Raw genomic sequence first — 26,455 nt, forward strand, 5'->3', positions numbered from 1 at the left:
AGGAAAAGAAATTGTGAGTTTTAGCTCTTCAAAATATAATGCTGTAGGTAATCAAAATTCGTAGGATTTCTGTCAGCACAAAGATCTTAAACCAATCATGTTATTTAAGAAAAACTTTATCTGCCCCTCTTAGTAGCAATTGTCTTCAAGGGAATGAGAGTTAGTGTCACTTGATAGAACATGTTAGGCATTTCCTAACATGAGACGGGAATTCTCCTCCTTACTATGTGTCAGATATATTTGATAAAAGATGGTGTACATATGTTTACATTTCTTGTACAGATTCCAAATTCAACAAGCTCCAGCATGTAACAATACCTGAAAGTTGTGCTCTAATAGGGAGAAACTTAAAATGAATAATGAGCAGATTAGACTCCATATTCAGATTTATTTCTTTATTAAACGTCCCTTTGTGTTTAAATCAGGTCTCAAAATAATGATGTAGCATTTGGGGGAAAATATGCAGCCTAGTAATCCAGCTGCAGAAGCCAAAATGGAGAAAATCTCAACAGCCACCATATATTTGCCCTTCGTACTCAAGTATGTTGGAACAAATGATATCCAGACACTACAAAAGACCAACATACTGAAGGTGATAAATTTGGCTTCATTAAAGCTGTCAGGTAACTTCCTGGCAAAAAAGGCCACTGTGAAGCTAATAGAAGCCAAGAACCCCATAAAGCTAAGGACAAGGTAAAACATGGTGGCTGAACCTTCATTGCATTCTAGGACAATTTCTTCAGCCATGGCATGCATGTCAGAATCTGGGAATGGGGGAGAAATGGCCAGCCACACTAAACAGATCAGGAGTTGGGTCAAGGAGCAAGAAAGGACAATAGAAATAGCCATCCTTTTCCCCACCCATTTCCGCATTTTGGAGCCAGGCTTAGTAGCCATGAAAGCAAAAACAACGATGGTTGTTTTACCCAAAATACAAGAAAGGGCTATGGAGAAAATGATGCCAAAAGCAGTTTGTCGCATGAGACATTTCACTTGGTCAGGTTGCCCAATGAAGAGGAAAGCACAAAGGAAGGAGAGGAGAAGGGCAATGAGAAGGGTATAAGTGAGGTTCCTGTTGTTGGCTTTGACAATGGGGGTGTCCTGCTTTTTAATGAAGATTCCCAGCACCGCAATGGTGATGACAGAAAAGAAAAGACTAACAGTGATCAAGGTGAGTCCCAGTGGCTCATTGTAAGACAAGAAGGTTATTTCTTTTAGAATGCAAAGAGTTTGAGCCTTGTTTGGATATCGATCTTCTGGACATTGGAAGCAATCAACTGCATCTGGAAAAAGAAAACATCATGGCCAATTTCAAGAAATACTCAGATAGTGGGACTGAGAGTTAATTAACTGGGTTTATTTATTTATTTAGAAAATGTATATGGCTGCCCATTCATCCTCAGTGACTCTGGGCAGCTTATAGACAATCAAAAGTCTAATATAAATGAATTAAAAACAGTAACCCACATACCTTGGTGACAACACACATCAAATGAGCCTCTTGAAGGGCTCCATCCTAGTCTGGGTTCCCCAGGTCTGTTGGCAGAATCTTGTTTTAAGGGACTTTCAAATGAGTGTCAAAATTGGGGCCAGTCTCACCTCTGTGTGGACGATCTTTCAATGGGAGGGGGCCATCACGGAGAAGGCCCTTTTTCTCATTCCAACCAGATGTACTTTCTTAGTACATGGATTCATTTAATTAAATAATGCCTGTTTATTTTTAATGACTTTTTGTAAATATGCCAGATCTTCTGAGATTTATTTATTGCTTGATTGCATGGACTCTCTTATTGTAAAATCTAATAATGAATTGAATAACAATATTTTTGTCATTAAGGTATTTCCTAAACAAAGTGAAAAAACATGTTTAGTTTTTGGAGGAAGGGAGAAATATATATTTCATGGTATTTTATTTTAGGAATTAAGCTCCTAAAATCAGCAGACGGATCCCAGTTTTATCTTTTTCCACTTTTACACACACATTGTCACAAGTAAATGCCTTATTCTCCATTATGTAAATAGTACATGAACAGGGTATCAGGGGTTAACTTATTCTTCACTTCTTAATGTATTCATACTTCACCACTCCCATATATAGCTCCACCCATTGTATATATAAGGAGCTGTATACATCCCTCCTGTGCTTCTATCTGTGAATATTCAGTGAATATAGAAAGCCTTATGTAAATAAACAGTGATTTATTTGAACTTATAATTCTCAATTTATTTATTGAGTCTGATCCTGAAAATATCGTAACAATCTGGTAGCAGAGGATGGTTGAATTGACTCAATAAAAACTTAAACATGTCTAAAAGAGATAGGCCCAACACCAGGGCATACAGCAAAGAAATGGAAGCGGATCAAGAAATAATCGATGAATGCAATTTCGAGAGAATCTGAAGAATACACCACAGACGACGAAGAAATAATAAATGAAGATGATGACCAAGAAGGAAACGAAATAGAAAACAACGAACTCAGGTCAGAGATACTAAAACTTTTAAAAAGCCAAAAGAACGATGAAAGTGTCGTCACGAACCTCCAAGATATACTAAAAAACAATGGAGCAGCGAGAGAGAAGCACATCGCTACTGAAAAATCAAAAGACTCAAAAATAGTGAGCGATATGCTTACAGATAAAAACGCAGCGAAGAAGAAAACCAACAGTCCCGTGCAAAATTTCGAATGGCAGCCATCTTGGTTTCAACAGACCCCTAAGATGAGCGAAGCAGAGCCAATCAGAAAGCAGGATTCAAAATATCTGGCGCGAAAAGCCTTACTCGATGCAAAAAATGAAAGAGAAAAAATATACACCTCAGAAGAATCAGACACAGAGATCGAAGAAGATTCAATAGACATGCAAGTAAAGTGAGCAATGAAAACGCTTTTTGCAGCATTTGGACCAAAACTGAAGATTACTAAAAAATCAATAAAAAAACAAGCAAGCAAGCCAACGCCTCAAAACCTATCCGCTCCTATCCAGACAGCGAGAGCACCGACACCTGAACCCAGAGAGCCCTGCAGATACCACCCCACGCCGCAGACGAATCCAAGGACCAGCGCCTTCAGCGAAAAAAAACGAGCGCCCTCTATCACCAGGACTCCTAAGATCGAACCGGAGACTGATTCATCGGAAGAAGAACAAAGCGAGGGAGCTGCAGCAGCGAGAACCTCTCACGATGACTCCAGGAACGAAATGAGCAACGCGCATGTGCAAGACTACGCAGACAACTTCGGAAGACATGAGAAACGGAGAGAATCATTCAGACTCGTTGCGAGCATCCCCACGCCATTTTGCAACTTTCAACATTTACAAGACCACGGACTACCCCCGGTTGTAAGTAATGGACCCAACAATGTTGGGAATTTACCCAATGACTTCCCAAAACTGAGAATAGATGGTATTAATTTGCAAGAATGGTATCAACAGCTCCAGGTTGTCTTTATGAAAGAAAACTTGCTATTCTTTATTACTAACCCCCCAAAAAGACCTTGGACTCTAAAATTAGATTGCCTACACCATAGAGCATTTTTCTTATTAATTTCCAGTGTATCTCCTGCCATGTATCACAGTATTAAGCAAAATCTGACTGTCTCAGAAATTATTCAATGCATGTTTAATTTGTTTCACAGTGAAAGTGTAGCCACTACTACAAGAATGTCTAAAGATTTCTTCTCTTCTAGGATAAAGCCAGGGGTTACCATAAGTGAACATTTAATATCTTTAAACAAAATTAGAGCAGAACTGCACCTAAGGGGGGAAGTAATTTCAGATCAAACAATGAAGAGTGTTATCATTAACTCACTTGACCCATCATGGGATAATTATATGTCACATTTAGACACAATCAATCTAGGATATTTATCCATAGAAAATCTATCCAATAAGCTAATAGCTGAAGACAATTCAAGGAGGAGTCGTTGTAACAACCACATGGAACACAAACAATATAAAAAGGTAGCATTTCAAGAAAGACATCATGAATCATTTGAATACCACAATTGTGGGTCCAAAGAACATAATAGGAGGGATTGTCCTAAAATTCTAAGAGAAAGACATAGGTCAGAATATAGAAATAGGTACAACAACAGACAGTCTTCCATTGATAGACATAGGTAAAGAAGTCCACCCATTTTCTGCATTCCAGAACGGAGTGGTAGAGAGAAAGAACTCAACATTACAAACCATGATTAGATGCACATTAGAAGATGCTGGCTTAGGTAAACAATTCTGGTCAGAACCCCTACAATACTCCAATTACACACAAAATAGAACTTGGTCCAGGATTGTAAATAAGACGCCATATGAAGTAATGTATAATAGGAAACCAAAATTAGCACACATGCACATATTTGGAGTCACTGCAGACGTACACATACCTAAACAATTGAGACGCAAAGGTGAGAACGTATCCAGAAGATTTAGGTTCATGGGATACGAGACAGGTACAAAAGGATACAGATTTATCGATAATAATAACAAATTTATAGTTTCCAGAACGGCTGTGTTCCATGAACAGGCCAACTGGTCTAAAATACATCTTAATGAAATATTCACAAACACCAACCCAGACACTAAACTTCAAGAAAAAAGGACTAGAGAAGAACACAGTCACAACACGCATAAAAATAAAATCAAAACATGGACAAACAGTCAACACAAAATAAGGACAGATTCATTAACTAAAAAGGAAGCAAGGTATTTACATGACAATGATAGTAAACCAAAAAGAACAATCAGAAGTAGCAGGAATCAAGTGCCAAACAAATACAAAGATTATGTAATGTATATGGATGGAGAATCATCAACACCTAACACATATGAGGAAGTGCTAAAACTTCCTCCTGAAGAAAAGGAAAAATGGGAATCAGCCATGACTAAAGAGATGGATAGTTTACGAGGGCTAAATGTATTCACACCTACAATTGCACCAAAGGACAAAACCATCATTGGCACTAGGTGGATATATAAAATTAAAAATTTAGAGGGAGGCAACACTCTATACAAAGCTAGATTAGTTGCACAAGGTTATGCACAGAAATATCCCGAGGATTATACAGACACATACTCCCCCACAGTAAGAACAGAGAGTGTCAAGACAGCTCTGGTTATAGCATCAGCACTCAACCTCGATGTGTTCCAATACGACATACAGACTGCATATCTACACGCAAAATTAGATAAAGAAATATATGTAAGAGCACCCCACAGTCAATACACAAACAAAAATGAAACTTGGTTGCTAAACAAAAGTTTATACGGGTTGAAACAATCTGGTAAACAATGGTATGACTGTTTAGTAAAAGTACTCAAAACCATGAATTTCAATGCCACTACTGCTGATAATTGTTTTTTTGTCAAAAAAGAAGATGATTCCCTAGAATTTGTACTGATCTATGTGGATGATATTTTGTACATAGGTAAACATAAAGAAAGGAGAGAGACATTTGTAACAAGACTGAATGAACATTTTTCATTGAAATCTTTGGGTAAGGTAAATAAGTATCTTGGTGTTCAAATCAGTAAAACCAGAAGGGGATTCAAACTTTCTCAAAGAGACAAAATCATAGAACTCTTGAATAAATGTAATTTAAGTAATGCTAAGCCCTGTGACACTCCTATGCAAACTGATTTTTTGAAGAACACAGACGAATCATCCCCTGAATTCAAAGATAATACACTTTACAGGTCAGTCATAGGTTCCCTTCTTTACATTTCCAATTGGACTAGACCTGATATTGCTTTGCCTCTCAACTTATTGTCCAGACACGTCAGCAAACCATCACTATACCATTGGGAAGCTGTCAAAAGAATATTAAGATACTTGAAGAATAGTTTAGACTTCTGTTTGTTATTGGAACCTAATAATGTCAAGGAGCCCATCCTTACATGTTACGCCGATGCGGATTGGGCTGGCGATACCTCATGTAGAAAAAGTACATCTGGTTATATATTCTTCCTTAACGGTTGTCCAGTTTACTGGTATACTGGCAAACAAGATTTAGTAGCCACCTCCACAACAGAGGCAAAATATGTTTGTCTATCTAAGGCAGCAAATAACCTTGTATGGTTTAATGATTTACTTTCTGACATTTGGAAGAAACCCACTTTGCCATTTATCATGCATGAAGATAACAAAGCTGCTATCGAAATATCTAGATCTGATGCTATTGGACAAAGGTCCAGACATATAGATATAAAATTTAAACATGTGAGACAGTTATCTCAGGATGGATTTATCAAAGCAGTTCATTGCGAAACATCAGAGCAAATAGCTGACATATTAACAAAGCCCTTGCCGTCTAAGCAACATAAATACTTGACTTCTAAGTTACATGTCTTATATTGTTCTGAATCTGAATGTAATTGTTGTAATATATCAAATCGGCATTTAGAGGGGGATTTGTCACAAGTAAATGCCTTATTCTCCATTATGTAAATAGTACATGAACAGGGTATCAGGGGTTAACTTATTCTTCACTTCTTAATGTATTCATACTTCACCACTCCCATATATAGCTCCACCCATTGTATATATAAGGAGCTGTATACATCCCTCCTGTGCTTCTATCTGTGAATATTCAGTGAATATAGAAAGCCTTATGTAAATAAACAGTGATTTATTTGAACTTATAATTCTCAACTTATTTATTGAGTCTGATCCTGAAAATATCGTAACACACATATCAACACAAGGCCTGCCATCTTAAAAAATAAGCATTAATCAGAAGTCATAATTTGGGGGAAAAAATTAGAACAAACCAAATTGGATATTTATTTGTGGATGCTCTGAAATATCTTTTCACTTTTAGTATTTATGTAGCAATATCTTTGACTTTATCACCAGATTAGACAATTACAGGAGGTTTTAAATATTAGCATTTTGAATTACTGTAAAGAAGACTGAATAATTTAGTTTTGCACAAGACAACTTACCCATCTGGTTTGAAATTTTCCCTTTTGTACATGGAAGGCAATTGTAACAGCAAAATGGCTTCCCTTCTATTTTCATCTTCCTGTAGCCTGGACAGCAATTGTCATTGCACAAAGAAAGAGGTTGAACCTATCAAGAAATGAAAGCAACATTTACTATAACTTGTTACTACAACATCCATCCATCCACCCAGCCAGCCAGCCACCAACCAACCATCCAACCATGCAACCAGGACATGTATTCAGCCTTTCATTATTCCTTGATTGATTCATTTTGTTTTAAAGCATCATTTCATCATTCTACTCCTGAATGCTATCTACCCATTGTTTCTTCATCTTTGCAGTTTTCAACCAGACAACTTGAAGGACAAGATCGATTCAAATTTATAATGTCAAAAGCAAGAAGGGAAGGGAAACAATGTACAGATAGTCCTCAATTTACAATGGTTCATTCAAAAAAAATTATTTAGGTGTGGAATTTAATAATAAATTTAGGGTATGGGTGTCCCAATATCTCTTTGTTTAAAAGCAATTACAGTCAATGAATGGAGATATTACATGGAAGGTGAGTTAGAATCAAACCCAAAGGCAGAAAAATTAAGAATTGGGCACAGGAAGATAGCATCATTTGACTAGGAGAAACTCAAGATCCAGAAGAGCTATTCTTCATGCATCCATTAGCTGGAAATAGAGATGAATATTTTCCCCCTAAGTTTCAATATCTTTCTCTTCTTTGGACACAGCACTGATCAGGTGTTCTATCTGAACCAGGGTTAATATGATCATTGACATGGAGTTCCCCATTTCTTTTTTCCCATCCATGCCAGTCAATAAGCACTTTCTTTTATCTTCAAAATACTGATGAAAAAATAAAATAAAATAAAACAACAATTTTATAATTCTTCATTCCATTTGGGGCACAAAATGGAACTTCACAGAATCTCCACCCACCCACCACCCACCAACCCATCCAACCATGCAACCAGTACAGTTTTGATTTTTGTATTCAGCATTTCATTATTCCTTGATTGATTCATTTTGTTTTAAAGCATCATTTCATCATTCTACTCCTGAATGCTACCTACCCATTGTTTCTTCATCTTTGCAGTTTTCAATCTGACAACTTGAAGGATAAGATTGATTCAAATTTATAATGTAAAAAGCAAGAAAAGAAAGGAAACAATGTACAGATAGTCCTCAATTTACAACAATTCATTTAATGGCCATTCAAAGTTAGAATGGCACTGAAAAAAGAGACTTATGACCATTTTTCAGTTATAATGTTTGTAGCATCCCATGACCATGTGATAAAAATGTAGATGCTTGGCCACTGGTTTGTACTTATGACCATTGCTGTGTCCCAAGGTCATGTGATCACCTTTTGCAATCTTTTGACAAGCAAAGTCAAAGGGGAAGCCAGATTCGCTTAACAGCCAAGTTACTAACTTATCAATTGCTGTGATACACTTAATGACTCTGGCAAGGAAGGTCATAAAATGGGGCAAAAGTCACTTAACAAATGTCTCACCTAACCACAGAAATTTTGGGCTCAATTGTGGTCATAAATCGAGGACTACTTGTCCACAGCTTGAAATCTGAGCAGGAAATACCTGGTTAAAGATGGCAGGCCAGATGATGTCTTGTGCAGAAATGGTAAACTGCTTATCTGGAGAAGCTGGTGGGTCAATTTTTCCAACTTTGACTTTAGCAAATGTCTCGTTTGGGAATGTGACCCAATTGATAATGTCAAATCCAGTCTCTAGATCCCCATTTTCATTAAAGGAAATTTTCTCTCCTGCAGTGTTATTAAATGAGATGATTCTCAAATAGTGATGGAGCTAAACAGAAGCAAAGAGTGACAATTAGTGGAAAAAGAAAGAAACAGAAAAAAGAAAAGAAAGAAAACAGAAAGAAAGAGAAAAGAGAGAAAGAGAGGGAGGAAAGAAAGAAAGAGAGGGGGAAAGAAAGATAGAAAGAGAGAGAGAGAGAGAGAGAGAGAGAGAGCAAGAGAGAAAGAAAAAAAGAAAAAGAAAGAAAGAGTGAGAGCGAGAGCGAGAGCGAGAGCGAGAGCGCGCGCGCGCGCGAGAAGAGAGAGAGAGAGAGAGAGAGAGAGAGAGAGAAAGAAAGAAAGAAAGAAAGAAAGAAAGAAAGAAAGAAAGAAAGAAAGAAAGAAAGAAAGAAAGAAAGAAAGAAAGAAATTTTGTATTCAGTTCAGGATATTGATTTCATGGGATGTGCTTCATTAATATAATTATTGTTCCTCCAAGCCATCCATATTTCTTCTCTGACACAGACATTTTGAACTTCTGCCAATCATGCCAGTACTGCTGCATCTCAACGTTTCTTTCCTATTGTAGCATCTTCATCTACTCACAATCACAAAAGTTTTTCTAAGTCACTAAATGATAGGGAAAATGTTTTGGCAGGAGACTGAAAATAATCACTAATGCAGTCAAAGAGAAGACTCCACTGTTCTCATTGACTGCATTACCTAACAGCTCATTGCATCAGACAGAAGAGCAGTGGGAGATGTTCATTCATTTTTTTTACCTGCCATGTTTTTTGAGTCAACAAAGTTTCTCTCCCAACTTCTGTCCTTGCTCTGTGTTTGGACTTGGGGGAAAGCATGGCTTGTAAAGCATGTGCCACACCATAGACTGCATTGTAGATGCTGTAACTCTGTCCAGTCAGGATGGTGTCAAACACAGACCTAGGTAGATTCTCCAACTTCTCTTCTCCAGTGCACATCGTTCCAGTGTCTTCATCTAAATTATCTTCAGAAAAAGAGCATTCAAAAGCCTCTTTCCAAAACACTCTCATTAAATGGTCTTCCGCTTCAGAAGTTGGGTTTCTCATCTGAAGGAATTTATCGAATCCAGAAATCTCCTTGGAAGAAACTGCAAAAGTTATAACACCATGGAAAAAGTCCATACCCCTGGTTTTTTGAAAGGGAAGGGATGTAAACTCCATCTGGGCTGGCATTATCCAAACTTTATCTTTTCTTTTGACAGGGATATCTTCAAATTCTGTATAATAGGGCAACATTCTAAAAATGACAGTGACATGGTTTTCACAACAGAGGATAATGACATTGGCAGTGCTCTTCATGATAATAGTGTACATTTTACCAAAGTCTTTAAATGCTCCTTCAATATCATCAGCAAATGTTTCCTTGGCTATCTCTTCCATGAAGTCAAAGCAGATACCTTTCTGGGAATATAAAGGAATAGCATTTTGTATGAATCTCTCTCCACTCCTATCAGGTTGGGAAATCAGTCCAATCCATATCCACCTAAAATACAATAGCAACTGGAGAATACCCATGATCTGTTGGTCAACATTTGGGAAAAAACGATGAAAGAAAACACCTTGTATCTTGCCATCTATCAATGGGGAAGATCCGTATGTGAGCTAGACATAGGAGAAAAAAGGACCATGGTTTCCCAACTTGAAATATTTTTTTTAAAAAAAATATGTGCTTAATTTACAGTCTTTGTTACAAATATTAATATAAGTGTAATCATGTTCAGAAACAATTTCAGAAATTATTGTACTAGAAACACAAATTTGGAGCCCTCAGAAATGCATTAATTCAAGTAATGTTATATGGAAAATTGACTACAAATTTTAAGGATTAAATGTGATTGGTCCTGATTAAGGAAGGAAACCCATCCCCACATTTCCCTAGTCTTTTCCTCATAGGAAATGGAAAGAAAATGGGATCAATGAAGTCATGATGGTATGAAGATAAAATTGGATTAGCAATGTAAGAACATGGTTTTGCTTTGATATGCACCATAACCCTCCTCTAGATTTGCATAGTTCATATCTCATAATTTTTATTCTTTATTGGCCAAGTGTGATTGAACACGGAAGGAATTTGTCTCGGATGCATACGCTCTCAATGTACATACAAACATCAAACAATGTCATAAATCATAAGATACAATCATAAGATATAAACAAGTGATAAATCATAAGATACCAATAGAAGAAGGTAATAGGAAAGATGAGAGGATGAGAAAGATGAGAAAGATCATAGTAATACAGCCCTACTACATGGATAACTATCTTTACATATAAACAATGTTGTGGGCATTAGGTGTTTAGCAGAGAGATGGCAATAAGGAAAAGGCTATGTTTGGTTGTTTTGGCAGGCAGTGTCCTATAGCGGTGTCCTGAGGGGAGAAGTTGAAACAGTTTATGTCCAGAATATGAGGGGTCTGTAGATAGTTTCTCAGCCCATCCTCCTGACCCGTGCAATATACCTCAATCAGAGGTAAAATCCAGCAGGTTCTGACAGGTTCTGGAGAATCGGTAGCAAAAATTTTGAGTAGTTCAGTGAACCAACAAACACCACTTATGGCTGGCCCCAGAGTGGGGTGGGAAATGAGATTTTGCAATATCCTTCCTCCAGAAGTGGGGAGGGAATTAATTAATTAATTAATTAATTAATTAATTAATTAATTTGTTCAATTTATATGCCGCCATCCTCCAAAGACTCAGGGCGGCTTACAATGCACTTATAGCAATAGCCTTCATACTTTTATATATACCTGCTTATTAGGGCTTTTGCCCCCCCCCATAAGCAGTGTTTCTACAAAGTCAGCTTATTGCCCCCACAATCCAGATCCTCAATTAACCTACCTTGTGTCAGGGTGGCAATTAATCCCGTTCCCCTTTGGGGTAATTGCACTTAATTAGAGATGGACCGTGGCTTTTCCTTGAAGTATACTTTAAGAGAAAATAAACCGGGATATATTCTAAGAAACACATTTTATTATAAAGAAATAAAAACAATCTTACTAGCTATTAATTACATCTTGGTAGCGTTTCTGCCTTACCTCTTGGCAGGTGAACAAAGAAGTTAGAAGAGAGAAAAAGAATGTGGACATGCGCAGTAGCTTAGAGATAAGGTGCTCAGCATCTACCGTAAGTCTTAGAATTCAAGCACAGCTGGCAAACACAAAAACGCAGTGACAATCTCTTCTTTGCCAGTTGAGCGGACATCAGTCAAGTCACATCAGGCAAGACACATCTTCTTACACAGATACTCGTGCTGAGCTGCTGGAAGTGGTTTGTTGAGTATATCAGCAATTTGATCATGTGTAGACACATACTGCAATTTAACAAAACCTTGTTTAACTAATTGTTTTATGTTTTGATAACAGATGTCAATGTGTCTGGACCTAGAACCTGTGAAATGTGATTCAGAAATATAAACCACTGATTCATTGTCTTCCATCACGGTGATCGGTCGGATCGGACGTGTCCAGATATCTGTGACCAAAGCATCAAACCATGTTAGAGAATTACATGCATCTGAAACACAAGCATATCCAGCTTCAGTAGATGAACAAGAAACAAAATTCTGTTTACGCACTTGCCAGTTTAAGAACATCATATAACCTGAAGTACTTTTACGAATTTTCTTGTCACTAGCCCAATCAGAATCTGCATAACAACATAATTCTGCATAATCAGTATGTGTCGGTTCTAACAATAACTTCATATGTTTAGTGTGTTTTAGATATTTCAATAATTTCTTAATGCATGTCCAATAAAACTGTTTTGCCTTACCTACGTGTCGAGACAAGAGATTAACACTAAGTGCAATGTCGGGTCTGGTCCAACTACTAATGTACAACAGTGACCCAATAACTGAATGATAAAGTGTTTGATCCTCGAACTCAGGACTTGGTTCATGTGTCAAGTTGTGAAAATCTGTTTGCATGGGTATGGGTGCTGTGTTAGCATCCTTCATGTTGCAATGATGCAAAATTTGTTCAATTTTATCCTCTTGTGAAAGACTTCTGTGTTTTGTCAATCTGAACACCTAAATAAGTGCTAACATGCTTAAAGTTTTCAATGTGAAATATCTTTGCAAAGCTTTAGCAAAAATTTCATTCATTTGCTTATTTGGACCAATATAAACATTTCAGCCTGCATTGCCTCATACCACTTCTCTTGCTCTGAATCAGGAAGATGTTTGATTTGTGTGAACGTATCAGGTGGAAGCGTTACATTGCAAATCAATGGCAAGGGTGTTTTTGTCAGTTGCCACAAATATTGCTGTGGAGGGATCCCCTTTGTGGCCCTCTTGGAACGTCTCAGAACAACAGTCCATTCTTCTTCTGCTTCGTCCTCATCCTCACATTCGTTGCTAGCATCAGCATTAGTGGCTTGCGAAGACGAAACATCAGATTGAGAAGAACCAGTAGCTGGAACCTTTGCCTGTAGATCTTGATTATCAGACTGCGCAGCATCAGCAGTATCATCTCTAGGAAAATAAACTCCAGGATCATTGGAATGAATCCTGGACCAGTCAGCATCTTCCTCAAAATTGGCTGATTGGGAAATCACAATTACATGTCTGAAGTCAATAAATTAGCTCCATTTTGAGTTATCATCAATGCCCATAAATCTCAGTCTCTTTGCTGCTGGACCTCCTTTCCTTCGTTGAGCTAAGGGAATATTCACCATAGTGTATGAACCAAAAATATGGAGGTTTTTGAGATCAGGCTTGTAGCCATACAGCATGAAGAAAGGAGTCTGATTTATTACACTGCTCCAAGTACGGTTGACAATGTAATTTGCATATTTGATAGCTTCACCCCAGTATGGCATACTAAAGTTGGCGTCTTCTAGGAGACAACACATCATGGTTTGCAGTACCCCTTGTCATCTTTCTACGACTCCGTTCTGAGCCGGTGTGTAAGGAGCCGACATCTGATGAAGAATTCCATTCTTACGCATCCAGTCCTGGAAACGCTGAGACATGAATTCAGCACCACGATCATTCTGGATTCTGGTGATGTGAACTTGGTGTTGGAGCAGCAAAGTCTTTAAAGATCTGAAAAGTCTCAGATTTTTCTTTCATAGGATATACATATCCATATCTAGAATAATTATCAACAATTGTTAGAAAATATTTTTTACCATATTTTTTAATATTTTAATAATGTTGGCTTAAAAGGACCAACTATGTCAGTGTGAACCAAATCAAAAATACTTGTTGACAGGCATGTAGCGTGTTTGGGAATGGCTGCTGCTTTGGATTTAGCTTTCTTGCAGACAGCACAATCCAAAAACACCTTACACCCCTTTAGATCCAAACCTTTTGCGAACTCCAGCATCTTCCTAAGAACATGCAAACTGGCATGCCCCAATCTTCTATGCCACTTATGGATACACCTGGAATGCAAAGGTTTACCAGTTAGTGAGTTTTCAACATTAACATTTTTATCAGGAACCCCAGGCTTGCTCTGAGCAACCTGTTTCCCAATTTTCTTTTTGTTGGCTTTAGGAGCCTTTGGAGTAGCAACAGGATCTCTCTCTGGAGCATCTCTCTCTGGGCCTGTGCTCTCCTCTTTTGGAGCTTGCATATTTGCCTGTGATTTAGGTTTTGGCTTTAAGTAATAAACACCACCAATTAACATGGTTTCAGCAACAATATCTCCATTTTTAACTATGTAACTTGCTTTTTCAAGGTGGTGAACCTGGAACTTTAATGCCCTAGACAAGTGACTCTGACTAAGCAAATTACTAGTTGCTGTTGGTATGTAATAAACATCAGGAATGAATGTATCGAGCTCTTCAACATAAACAGTTCCTTTTCCTTTGCCCTGACAAGGATGATTGGAAAAAGACTAAAGTTCACGTAGTTCAGGTTCAGACTCGTGCATCTCTGTGAAAAGTTCCTTTCTGTAGGTAACATGCAATGCTGCACCACTGTCCAAAATCCACAGGAGTCATCTGTCGTACTCTGGATGAGGTTGTGGATCATTGGTTAAAGCCAATGTGGCAAGTGGAGCTTGTGGATCACGCCAAACCACGACGACCTTGTCTTCCGTCTCTGCCTCTCCCTCCTCTGGAATCTGTTCCTCTGGGCTGGTATGTGACGGGAGCTGGAACTCGTTGAGGACAATCCCGGGTGGCATGTCCCACACGATTACAGATGTAGCATCTTGGCATCCTTGGAACGTAGGCTCTTCCTCAGAAGGGACGCCTCGCTGGAGCTCTTGATGCGAATGGTCCTCACAAATGTGGCATGGCTAACATGAGTGCTTCTTCTTCAGTTAAAAGTCTGCATACATGGTCCACTGTGTGTTGAGCAATAGGCACTTGATTAATCTTTGTAATGGCATCTTTCCATTCATAATTCAATGAATTAATAATAATGCTGATCATTTGAATATCATCAATAAGATAGCCTCTTTTGCCCAATTCTCTTCTGATTCCTTTCAGTTTGGTTAAATGTTCTCCAATATGTTCACCATATTTCAATCTTGAACCATGGAACTCGGACATGAGCAAACATGAAGATTCAATTGAAACAGGCCTGTAGCAATTTTCCAATTGGACCCAAATTTGTTGGGCTGTTGCATCAGGTGGAAAAGTAACCTGCAGTTCAGTATCCACAGACATCAATAATGTTGTGCAAGCTTTAGTCTCTAAGTCTCTTATTGCAGGAGTCCATGGCTGGGCAGGAGGATTAAAAATCATACAGTGGGTACCTTCTCTACGAAGTAACAATCCAATCTCACTGACCCAGGCCTTATAATTCTGTCCTGACATCTTTAATTTTGACTCACCAGCTAGTGGAACGACAGAAGAGGCCTGTTGAGGAATATGCATTTGGTATATTGACTGTGCCAGTAAAAATACTTGTTGTGCTTGTTGTGGACCAAAAAATAGCCCTGGTTGTGCTGTTGGAGGTGGACCAGGAGCTGGTCCTGGTTGTACGGCTGGAGGCACTTGTGCATGCACTTGAAAATGTGGCTGCTGTATTGGAATTTGCTGTGCCACTTGTGTTTGAGCTTGGAGCTGCTGCATTTAGGCTGCAATATTAACATGGCCTGCTGGAGATGCAGTAATTTGCCTTTGCTGCATTAAGTATTGTTGTGCTCCATCTAAAAAGACACCAGCACCACCAGGGGGTGCTGAAGTTTTGGGCCTGTGGAGACACTTGTGGCATTGCAGTCTGAATATCTGAGTGAATTAGGGACATGTGTGATAAAATCTGATGTAATACTTGTAATTGTTCTTGCAAACTACGATGCATTTCAGCTTTTTCTAGTAAATTACTTTCGCCAGCAGATGGTGCTGCACCTTTAGTTTTAGGCTGCTCAGTTAACTTTTCTGCCTTCGTGGCATGATGTGTAATTTGAGAAGAGAGAACATCATGTGACAATTGTGACGTGTACACAGCTCTCTGTTCTGATTTGCCTGACACAATACCTTCTAAGGAGTGTGTCTTAGGCTTCGGAGAGGAAGGCAAGATGGAGGTTTTAGTGGTTTGAAAAACACGAGACTCTCTCTTATCTGGCTCAAGCATAGATAAAACCGTTTTTGCCTGGTATAGCTCACGTTCAAAAAATTCTATTTGATCATGATAGCTTTTCATAGCTTGCTCACACTGGGTGAGCTTAAAGCTTCAAGGAGAATAATAGATTACTTCTCTCTGTGTGTGGGAGGAACATTGAGTCATTTGTAGAATTTTTGGCTTTGCACCAAGCCTTTCAAAACTTTGGGCTTCTGCAGGAATTGTTTGAGAGCATGCATAATCAGAAGGGGAAGTCACTAACCTTAGCACTTCGCTTTCCAAGGCAGCTTTTCTATTTTCTTCTTCCTGAAGCCTCTGTAACAGCATTTCATCCGTTTCTTCTACTCCTCCCACGGCTCCTTTTTCTAGCTGGGTGGCTGAAGTGAGCGACTGGAAATTTGAAAAACTTCTTTCTGCCTCTTCTTCATTGGAGAGGTGCAACTCACTTGTAGAGAATGCTCTGAGTTTCATTTTTTCTTCTTTTGTGGCACCTTAGCAGTCAATTAATCAGCGTTTTGCAGTCACTAAATTAATCATCTGTCTAATTAGCCTAGATGCTTGTTATCAAAGTAATAAGCAAGGAAAAAAGACATAAATCAATCCAAGCCATCCTCCGGCTACTACGTGTCAGGGTGTATAAATTCCGTTCCCTCCTGGGGGGTAATTGCACTTAATTAGAGATGGACCGTGGCTTTCCTTTGCAGCATACTTTAAGAGAAAATAAACCAGGATATATTCTAAGAAGCACATTTTATTATAAAGAAATAAAAACAATCTTACTAGCTATTAATTACATCTTGGCAGCATTTCTGCCTTACCTCTTGGCAGGTGAACAAAGAAGTTAGAAGAGAGAAAAAGAATGTGGACATGCGCAGTAGCTTAGAGATAAGATGCTCAGCATCTACCGTAAATCTTAGAATTAAAGCACAGCTGGCAAACACAAATAACGCAGTGACACCTCGGAAGGATGGAAGGTTGAGTCAATCTTGAGCCTGGTGAGATTTGAACTCACACTAATTGCAGGAAGCTGACAGCTAAGTGCTACATAACAGCACTTAGTCCACTGCACCACCAAGGCTCTTCACCAAGGAATAGGAATTTTGCAGTATCCTTCCCCTGGATTGGGGTGAGAATGGAGATTTTGCAGTATCCTTGGCTTTCCACACCCACCAAGCCACACCGGTAGTAAAAAAATTCAAATTTCACTACTGTCCTCAATGAAGGAGAGGCTGGTTGCAACTGGTTTTTTCTGCAGTCCTAACTATCCATTGAAGTCTGTACCTGCCCTGTTTGGTTGTTGTGACAACCAAATGAATGGGCATCCTTATATTGATATATACCAATATGCATGCAAGTATGGACTGGATATACAGTAAATTGCAATCCAACTAATACTGGAAGCGTACAGGGAATTAGTTTCCCCCTTTTCATTTCAGTTATTTCATATTTTGGTAATGTATCTTCTTACTTGCCATTGTGTTTTATTGGAATTCCAGAAACAAGTATGCTACAAGTCAAATACTTTCCCTTCTTACTTTGAAAAAGGAGTAAAAAATATCCAACTCCTGAGCAACTAACATCAGTGGTGGGTTCCTTCCGGTTCGGCCTGGTTCTCCCGTGCCGGTAGCGATGACAATATGACGTCACCGAATCGGTTCTGCCCCCCCACCCCCCCACCCCCTCTGCATTATTCTTATCTTTTATTTGGCCCCACCCCCAATCTATTGCTGCCTCCTGATTCCCAGCTGATGGCTAGAGCGGACAAAACTGTTTAAACTCTTGTCGCGGGGTTTCAAAGGGCCGCCCTACAGCTGATCAGTGTTAAAAGAAAACAAATGAGTAGACCAATGCCTGCAAAAATACATGAGTAGATCAGTGCCTGCAAAAATACATGAGTAGATCAGTGCCTGCAAAAATAAATGGGTAGACCAGTGCCTGCAAAAAATAAATGGGTAGATCGGTACAGCTCTGCAAGCAGTTAAAAGCCTGGTAGATCAGTACCTCTGCTAAATCCTAAATAATTGTCACATGACCATCAAGCCACACCCACAAAATAAGCCACACCCACAGAACCGGTAATAAAAAAATTTAGAACCCACCCCTGACTAACATGGTATGATCTGAAAAGCAACAATTTCTAAATACAGTATTTGAGAAGTGAATTTGAGAGAGACTAAAGTACTGGCTTTTGCTTAAAGAGACATAAGTCAGTAATTTTAGCCATCAAACATCTACAGTCCTACCACATTCAATTTGCCATAGAAAACCATTCTACCACATTCTAGCTGATGGAATTGACCATGCCTACTTAGGGATTATTAATCCATTGATTATTCTGATTTTAGGAGGAGAAGGAGAAATTCTTATAATATCACAGTATTCTGTGTTTACCAGATGTTAGTAGATATCAGCAAGAATGTGTAATAAGCATTATAGGAAGTCAGCTATTTCTCTTTTAGTTCTGGTCTTTTTCTTAAATGCCCTCATGCTTTTGACAGTCCATTAAAACAGGATGTATTTAACTCATGCGTAGAGCATTTTAATTAATTTTATGTGCAGTTTTCATTCATTTGTACTACATCACTTCATTTTTTAATTTTCAAATTACTAAGACGGAAGGAAGGGAGGAAGGGAGGAAGGGAGGAAGGAAGGGAGGAAGGAAGGAAATATAAAAATCATGATAACTATTCCATTACTTAATCAGGTCCATGGCTCCTTAATATTATTACTAAAACATGGTGAGAAAATGTATTGATGAAAATGTGCTGGTGTTTCTATTCATCGCATTTGTAAATAAGTCAAGAAAACCTAGTACATTAATTGGTTTGAATTCAGATTGAGGAACCCACCAAGCAGTGTCTAAAATTATTCATCTTTTCTGCAAACACATGGTTTGTTGTTCCTCGTTCTTTGGATTGTCACTTTTTTTCCAAACCACAGAAAAATAATAAAAAGAAAAGTTAGTTTACAGTATTTGTTTTATTTTTAGAAACATACATTTGTAAAAGAAAGTAGTTTAAGACCTCTTACTGTAACCTTACAATAAAAGAATTATCGGCATGCATGATTTTGGTTTCCTACCCTGGACAATTTGGAAGGGTTAACATTAATCTTGCAAGTCTGAAAACACTTTTCCCTCCGGTGCCTTAACTTTCCAGATAATGGTGTGTGTGTGTCTGTGTGTGTGTGTATGTGTGTGTGTGTGTGTGTGTGTGTGTGTGTGTGTGTGTCAATCCTGAGATGCTTTCTCAAATAATACTTCTGTTTAGGCTCAAATTTCTTATATCAGACTTTTTTTTATAGGACTGCAGTTGTTTCTCCTGCCTTTCATGGTTATTCTTACAGTGTATACTTAGTCCAAGAAAAACAGAAATCTCACCTGGGGCATCTTGTAGACATTCAAGATGTTGGCCATGTAGGGACAGATGTGAGAGTTAGGTCCTGCAATGACAGATAGTGCCCAGTCCTTGGCATCACACTTATAGTTGGGGATGAATCTGCCCCGTGTTGAGAGGAGCTCCATTGAAGCCAAGTAGGTCCATCTCGCCATGAAATAACTGTTAGCGATATCAGTACCCAGACTCATGTTGGGTAATATATGATTATTTTCATTGATCTCCTTGACAGCAAAAACCAAGGCAAGGATATGTTGGTAGTTCTGCAGGAAAAATCTGCAATGAAAGATACATTGAGTGGATCTAGGCAGGTTGTTATGATTCTTTAATTCACTATAAAACAATTTTCACTAAAAAACAGATAGCTTGCTTGAAGGAAAATAATCATATTAAAACCTATATGTAATTCTTATTGCATATTATGTCATTTCTAGTCTTGTAGTTTTATCTTCTTCTGAGTTTGTTTTATGGTGGGTGCAGGCATGAAATATGCATTTGAAGTAAACTGTAAGGACAAATGTTATATATAACTTTTTTTTTTTTGAGGATCATGATAGACTTCAGTGGACTTCCTCATCCCAATAAAAGTTACTGATGTTTCTTTAGGGCTGAGAGGCTCTAAATCTGGGTTCCATGCCTGCTCAACAACTGTTTGGAAAATAATGCCAAGCGCTACACAGCACAACTGTTCCCTAATATTAAGTGCAAGAATTAAACAATTGACATAGATTTCGCTACAAATAGTGATTTTATAGCTCAGCACTAATGAATCATTGAACAGTAAGAAAACAAGAAAATCTCAATATGGAATTTGAATAAAAACACCAGTGTGAGGGTCACCATAAGTGTGTTTGTGTATTTATTTGCCAGGTAAGAAATATCAGTCTGATCAATCTATACTGACTTCAGAATGAAGGAACTAAAAGGCAAGAGATAGAGCAAAGAATCTGTGCCACAAATAATAACAATAATTAATTAAATATGGGCAACCTATTTATTAGAGAAAGATATATGGTTTAAGACATGCTACACTTAAGAAGAGAAATCTTTACATGAGCTCATCAACCAGTTCTTCAGATGGATGTCTTCTGAAGTCAACTGAATCAGATATCATGTAGAACTGAGATAATATCCCAGCCATTATGAAATCTCCTGGCAGAAAATACTTGTGCTGAATAAGAGGAGTTTTTCCCACAGAACATGCTTTAATACGCAGAAAAAGGCATGTAATTCCTGACAGTGACGTTGACAATATTGCCATCACCACCATGAAAAATTCCATCTTCTTCAAGAAAACATTTCTCCCTACATATGAACCAGTTCCATCTGCAAGAATGAAACATAAGGGGGAAAAACACATCCCACTAATTAGAATAGCCTGCATAAATATTCTTTCTAAAGAGAAGATTCTAGCATTCCAGTCCCACAATTAATAGACCCTTTCAAGCTTTTTCATGCTGTGTCTGAGAATTACCAAAAGAGTTGAGAAGAAGCCATATTAATTATAGGGGAAATGAATGTTTAGTGAAGCTCCTGGGAGACTTTGTGGAAAAAGTAGAATAATAATATTTATTTATATTTAGCTCATAACTGAAATCTGTAAAAGAGATAGAGAAAAAGAATGAAAATTCAAATGAACACATCCTAGTTCTGTAGCTGTAAAGTTTTAATTCTCTGGAACAATAGAAATATCTGATTTTGACCTGTTAGGGAGTCCATTAAAACTTGATTTTTCACAAAGAGCCAAAGAGAAATTGGCCCATCATGTTATAGGACCCCACCAGAGATGGTATTCAGCAGGTTCTGTCCAGTTCTGGAGAACCAGTAGCAGACATTTTGAGTAGTTCGGAGAACCAGTAAATACCACCTCTGACTGGACCCGTCCCCATCTATTCTCTGCCTCCGAAGTCGCAGCTGATTGGGAGGAAATAGTGATTTTTCAGTAACTTTCCCCTGCCACGCCCACCAAGCCATGCCCACCAAGCCACACCACACCCTCCAAGCCACGCCCACAAAACTCATGGTAAAAAAATTTGAATCCCATCACTGGATCCCACCCACTTTTATTTATTCTTTTGAGAGGTCTTTAAGCACTTTGGTTATTGTATTTGTAATTAAATGTCATTAAATCATTTTTAACCTTCCTAATGGAAGAAGGTCTGTAAGCTGTGCAGATTCCGTTGGGATGGGAACAGTGTGTATTGCCAAGTGAATATGCAAATAATAAAGGAATATCATTGGAGACAATTTTTTATTTGAGCCACATTTACAAACTGAATTAATTTCAAAACAGGATGTTCTAAGTTCTAGGAAAACCATACATTTCAATAATGTTTTTATTGCAAAGTAAAAATATAGCTTGGTTGTTTTCACTCATTTTAAATGATTTTTATTCCTTATCCTTAAAGTCACATGGTGTGGACCATATATATATGCTGGATACCCATGCTCTGCTATGAAACTATGTGATCGGGCTTGATAAATCGACACTTACAGCTTGAAAATTAATGAGTAGTTATGATCGGCCTCTCTCTCCCCTTCTCTCCCTCAGGCTTGCCCCACAGAAGCCTCTCCTCTCCTTTTTTTAATTTTTTTTTCAAAAAACCTTTATTAAAGTTTAAAATATTAAAATACTAATACAAATACATCTGTAACAAAAATACGTCCATGATGGTTGTACAATTCAATGTCATTCCAACAGTACACAAATCTTAACTCTATTCATATATTCTTAGATATTCCTTCTTGATCAAATATATGTAAACACAATTTATGTCTTATTTTGATCTATATATTTCCTATTTTTATTTTCTATCCATTGATACCAGTTTTCCCAGGTTGAGTATTATTCCGAGTCTCCCTGTTATTTAATTCTATAGTAAGTTTGTCCATTTCTGCACACTCAAAAATTTTCCGGATTATTATACAATCTGTCGGTGTAGTGGACATTTTCCAGGCTTGTGTGAGTACAATTCTCGCTTCTGTTATAATATGAATAATCAAATATTTAATCTTTTTAGGATATATCCTATCCTAAGAAGCCTCTCCTCTCCTATCCCCCTTCTCTCCCTCAGGCTGGCCCCAATGATTCTATCCTATCCCCTTCTCTCCCTCAGGTTTGCCCCACAAAAGCCTCTCCCATCTTATCCACTTCTCTCCCTCAGGCTTGCCCCACAGAAGCTTCTCCTATCTTATCATCTTCTCTCCCTCAGGCTGGCCCCAATGATTATCTTCGATCCCCTTCTCTCCCTTTCAGGTGGGGAGTAGAATGTCTAAACTACCAGCCCACAGGCCAGATGAGTCATACGCTGGCCACACCCATGCCCAAGTGGCAGTTGGAGCAGAGTTCTTTTCAGGTGGGGAAGGGGAGTAAAACGTCTAACTTCTTAGCATCAGAGCTTGTTAATAATAATATAAGAAATACTAATGATCTGATGGTCATTTCAAAAGATCCTTTCTTACCGAGCACCTAGAAGCCAAGAGGAACATACAAGCCAAAAGGAACAAATTTCAAGTTTGTTGGCATTACTCTTCTGGAGATTTTGTGATGATGTGTGAGTGGTATTTTGCATATATGGCTAGAGGAAAAACGCACATAAATCCTACGAAGAAGTAAGAATATATATATATATGGAGATATATATATATATTCTTACTTCTTCGTAGGATTTATGTGCGTTTTTCCTCTAGCCAGGTTTTTCCTACATAAAAAACCTTGGTTACATAGGAAAAACCTGGCTAGAGGAAAAACACACACACACACACGTATGTATGTATGTATGTATGTATGTATGTATGTATGTATGTATATAGATTTCTGGTTGGTTAACTGACACGAGCCTCCATCTGATCAAACCAATCACTTTATTCACCATTGATATAGCCTTGCAACAAATCTTTTTAGCAATCATATGGGAAATGAAAGAAGTTAGTCTATCAGTTACAGGACTCCTTCCTCTTTAATTGTAAAATTTGATTGGTGCAACAAATTTTGCTCCTTTTATCATGTGCGAAAACATGACTTGAATCAGCTTCTTTGTAATAAAGCAATAATGGTCACTTGAAATCATATATTTTTACTTTGTCCTATACCAGTACTTTGACCACATGGGCAAATAAGTTGGAGAATATGATAATATCCAATAACGGATATGATAATATCCAGTAATGACTATCCAATAATGAATTAATTTATTTATAAAATTTAATTCCTCCCTCCCTCCCTCCCTCCCTCCCTCCCTCCCTCCCTCCCTTCCTTCCTTCCTTCCTTCCTTCCTTCCTTCCTTCCTTCCTCTAGAACCCATCAAAAACATCTTTCTAGCAAATAAGACCCATAGTATGCCACTTTTTTGTACTGATGATACCTCACACTGCAGAACACCACACAGTAGGGGCCAAAGGCAGCATCTCTTCCCCAATCACCACTGTCTGGAATGCACCCTAGAGAAAGTAGGCGAACCAGCACAACACAATAATCCTTTGAGTTAATGGTTGGAAGATAAATCTAAAATTAAAACCAAATTAGAATGGAAGCTGGAAAATATATTTTTTATGGAAGGTGGAAAGAAATGGGCTGAAAGCATAAGCAATCTTCTCCTGAAGTTTCATTGGGAAATTTGGAGTAAATATAAAGGGAGGCTGCTTCCGAAGAACTCTCCATTATCACCGGTTGTAATCTTGGAAAAGTTCCCAGGGAATTTGAAGAATAAAGTGAATAAAATTTTAAAAGAGAAAAATAAAATGAAACTAAGAGAGTGGTTAGGAGGAATGAGGACACATGGGGAATTGGAAGAGGTTCTAGGAAGAAAACGGTTGTCTTGGTTAAATTACACCCAAGTGGAACAATGGACTAAAAACTGGATAAGAGAAAATGGAGAGTGTAGAGAGTTAACAAGGTTTGAGGAATTAATTGAAAAAAATGAAACTGTAAAGGAAGAAAATAAAGGGATAAAAGGCTTAATGAGTGGAATTTATAAAATATTGTTGGAGGAAGAGGAGAGGGAAAATTTAGGAAAGGTGGTATGGGAAACCAATTTGAAGATACAAATAGGGCAACAGAGCTGGGAAAGAATTTGGCAACAAAGAGTGTTGAGAAATATGTCAGTAAGAATAAAAGAGAATTATTACAAAACGGTATGGAGGTGGTACTTAACTCCGGTTAGATTAAACAATATGAATCAGCACTATTCAGATAACTGCTGGAGAGGTTGTGGGGGAAAAGGAACATATTTACATATGTGGTGGGATTGTAAATTTGTGCAAAAATTGTGGAAGATGGTGTTTAAAGAGATTGAAGAAATTGTAGGAATAAAGGTAGAAGAGGCACCAAAGGTAGCATTACTCTCACTATTGGAAGATATAAAGTGTAAAAAAGAGACTAAAGAGTTGATAATAAATTTGTTGACCGCAGCAAGGTTAATGATTTCTAGGAACTGGAAGACACAAGGTGATTATTGTTTGGAAGAATAGTATAAGGAAGTATGGGATATTGCCATAAATGATAAACTGACTTGTAATATTAAAGTAAGGAGGGGCATAATGAAAGTAAATGAATTCAATGGAATCTGGAAACAGTTCCTAATATATGTGTTTTCTGGAGGAAGGGGGATACCACCACCAGAAGAAGCTTTAAGATTTTGGAAGCATGAATGATCCCGAGGGGTGAGGGAGCACTTGTTGATTGTTTGTATTGTGTATATTGCTATATATTATATATTATGATTCATGTATGAATAAAATTCTAAAAATAAAATAAATAAAAAAAAAAAATAATCCTTTGAGTTGATATAGAAGAGTAGAATGTTTGTTGGTTTTACAGACATTTGGATCTAAACAGGAGGTGGCTGAGCTCGCCGATCCATTTTCTCAAGCTCAATAGATTCACTATGCACTATTCCCAGATATTGAATCCAGACTCTTCCACAGGCATTAGCCCCCTGGATCTATGAACAAAGTTCAGCAATCTTGTCTGATAGATGCTGACATAATCAAGGGATGTGTGCTGCAACTCAGCAAGTGAGAATTCTGAGCTATAATTCTCTCCATTTATCATTGCAGTTCCACGGTCATTAAAATTCGGATACTTGGTAATCAGAAACACAATCATTGGCTTATTTATCATATTTTAAAACCACTTATATCATTCACAGAGGCCTCTGAGTGATATATCAATAAAATATTAAAATCTTGTAAACAGTATATGAAAATGGAAAGCAGCAAGGGAGCAACATGTTAAGGGCCTTTTTGTGAACTTTATCAACTTCTCATTCAGATTGAATCTTACCATCTATCAGTGACATAAAAAAAGTCATGTACTCTGCAATCCTATGCTATAATAAACCAGCAGACCCAGATTAGATATGGTCACAGTATGTGCTAATTTATAGGAACAGGTAGAAAAAAATTAGAATTCCAATTGTTCAGAATGTGGGCAATTGTCCATAACAGCAAAATGGGTTCCCTTCTATTTTCATCTTTCTGTATCCTGTATAGCAATTGTCATTGCATACAGAAAGTGGCTGAACCTATCAAGAAGTGAATTCAGGGTTTATTACAAGGCATGCATTTTCCTTTCTAAAATTCTATTTCTGTATGGATTTTACTTTTAAATAATAAATGTTGGATGTGGATGTTTCAAAATCTCCTTGATTTAGAGAAATTTTAGTGAATTACAGGTAATGAGAGCTAGAATCAAAAGTGAAGGTGGGTACCCTAAGAATTGGAGAGGTGAAGATAGCATCATTTGGCCAGGCCAAAGTCAAAATGCAGAAGAAATTAGTTAGAAATAGAGATGTATATAT

The 26,455-nt window shown here is 37.8% G+C and overlaps 1 protein-coding gene across 1 annotated transcript; it reads right to left on the minus strand.

Moving 5' to 3' along the window:
• Positions 1-387: 387 nt before the first annotated feature.
• On the minus strand, positions 388-20,796 carry LOC139324526 (vomeronasal type-2 receptor 26-like). Its single transcript, XM_070954239.1, has 6 exons — positions 20,708-20,796; positions 19,640-19,931; positions 9,486-10,346; positions 8,546-8,773; positions 6,939-7,065; positions 388-1,283 (listed from the first exon to the last, which is right to left on the minus strand). The coding sequence occupies exons 1-6, from the start codon at positions 20,794-20,796 to the stop codon at positions 388-390; spliced, it is 2,493 nt and encodes an 830-aa protein (XP_070810340.1).
• Positions 20,797-26,455: the final 5,659 nt, after the last annotated feature.

This window comes from Pituophis catenifer, unplaced genomic scaffold (genome assembly GCF_029215685.1).
Source record: "Pituophis catenifer annectens isolate HBS135680 unplaced genomic scaffold, rPitCat1.0.hap2 SCAF_15, whole genome shotgun sequence".
Classification (NCBI taxonomy): Eukaryota; Metazoa; Chordata; class Lepidosauria; order Squamata; family Colubridae; genus Pituophis; species Pituophis catenifer.

Coding starts and splice junctions, on each gene's coding strand:
- LOC139324526 (XM_070954239.1), bottom strand. CDS start 20,796: ATGGCTGGGATATTATCTCAGTTCTACATGATATCTGATTCAGTTGAC. Junction 10,347..19,639: donor ATGTCTACAAGATGCCCCAG/GTGAGATTTCTG, acceptor TCCTATGTCTAG/CTCACATACGGATCTTCCCC. Junction 7,066..8,545: donor GGCCTGCCATCTTTAACCAG/GTATTTCCTGCT, acceptor ATTTCTTGATAG/GTTCAACCTCTTTCTTTGTG.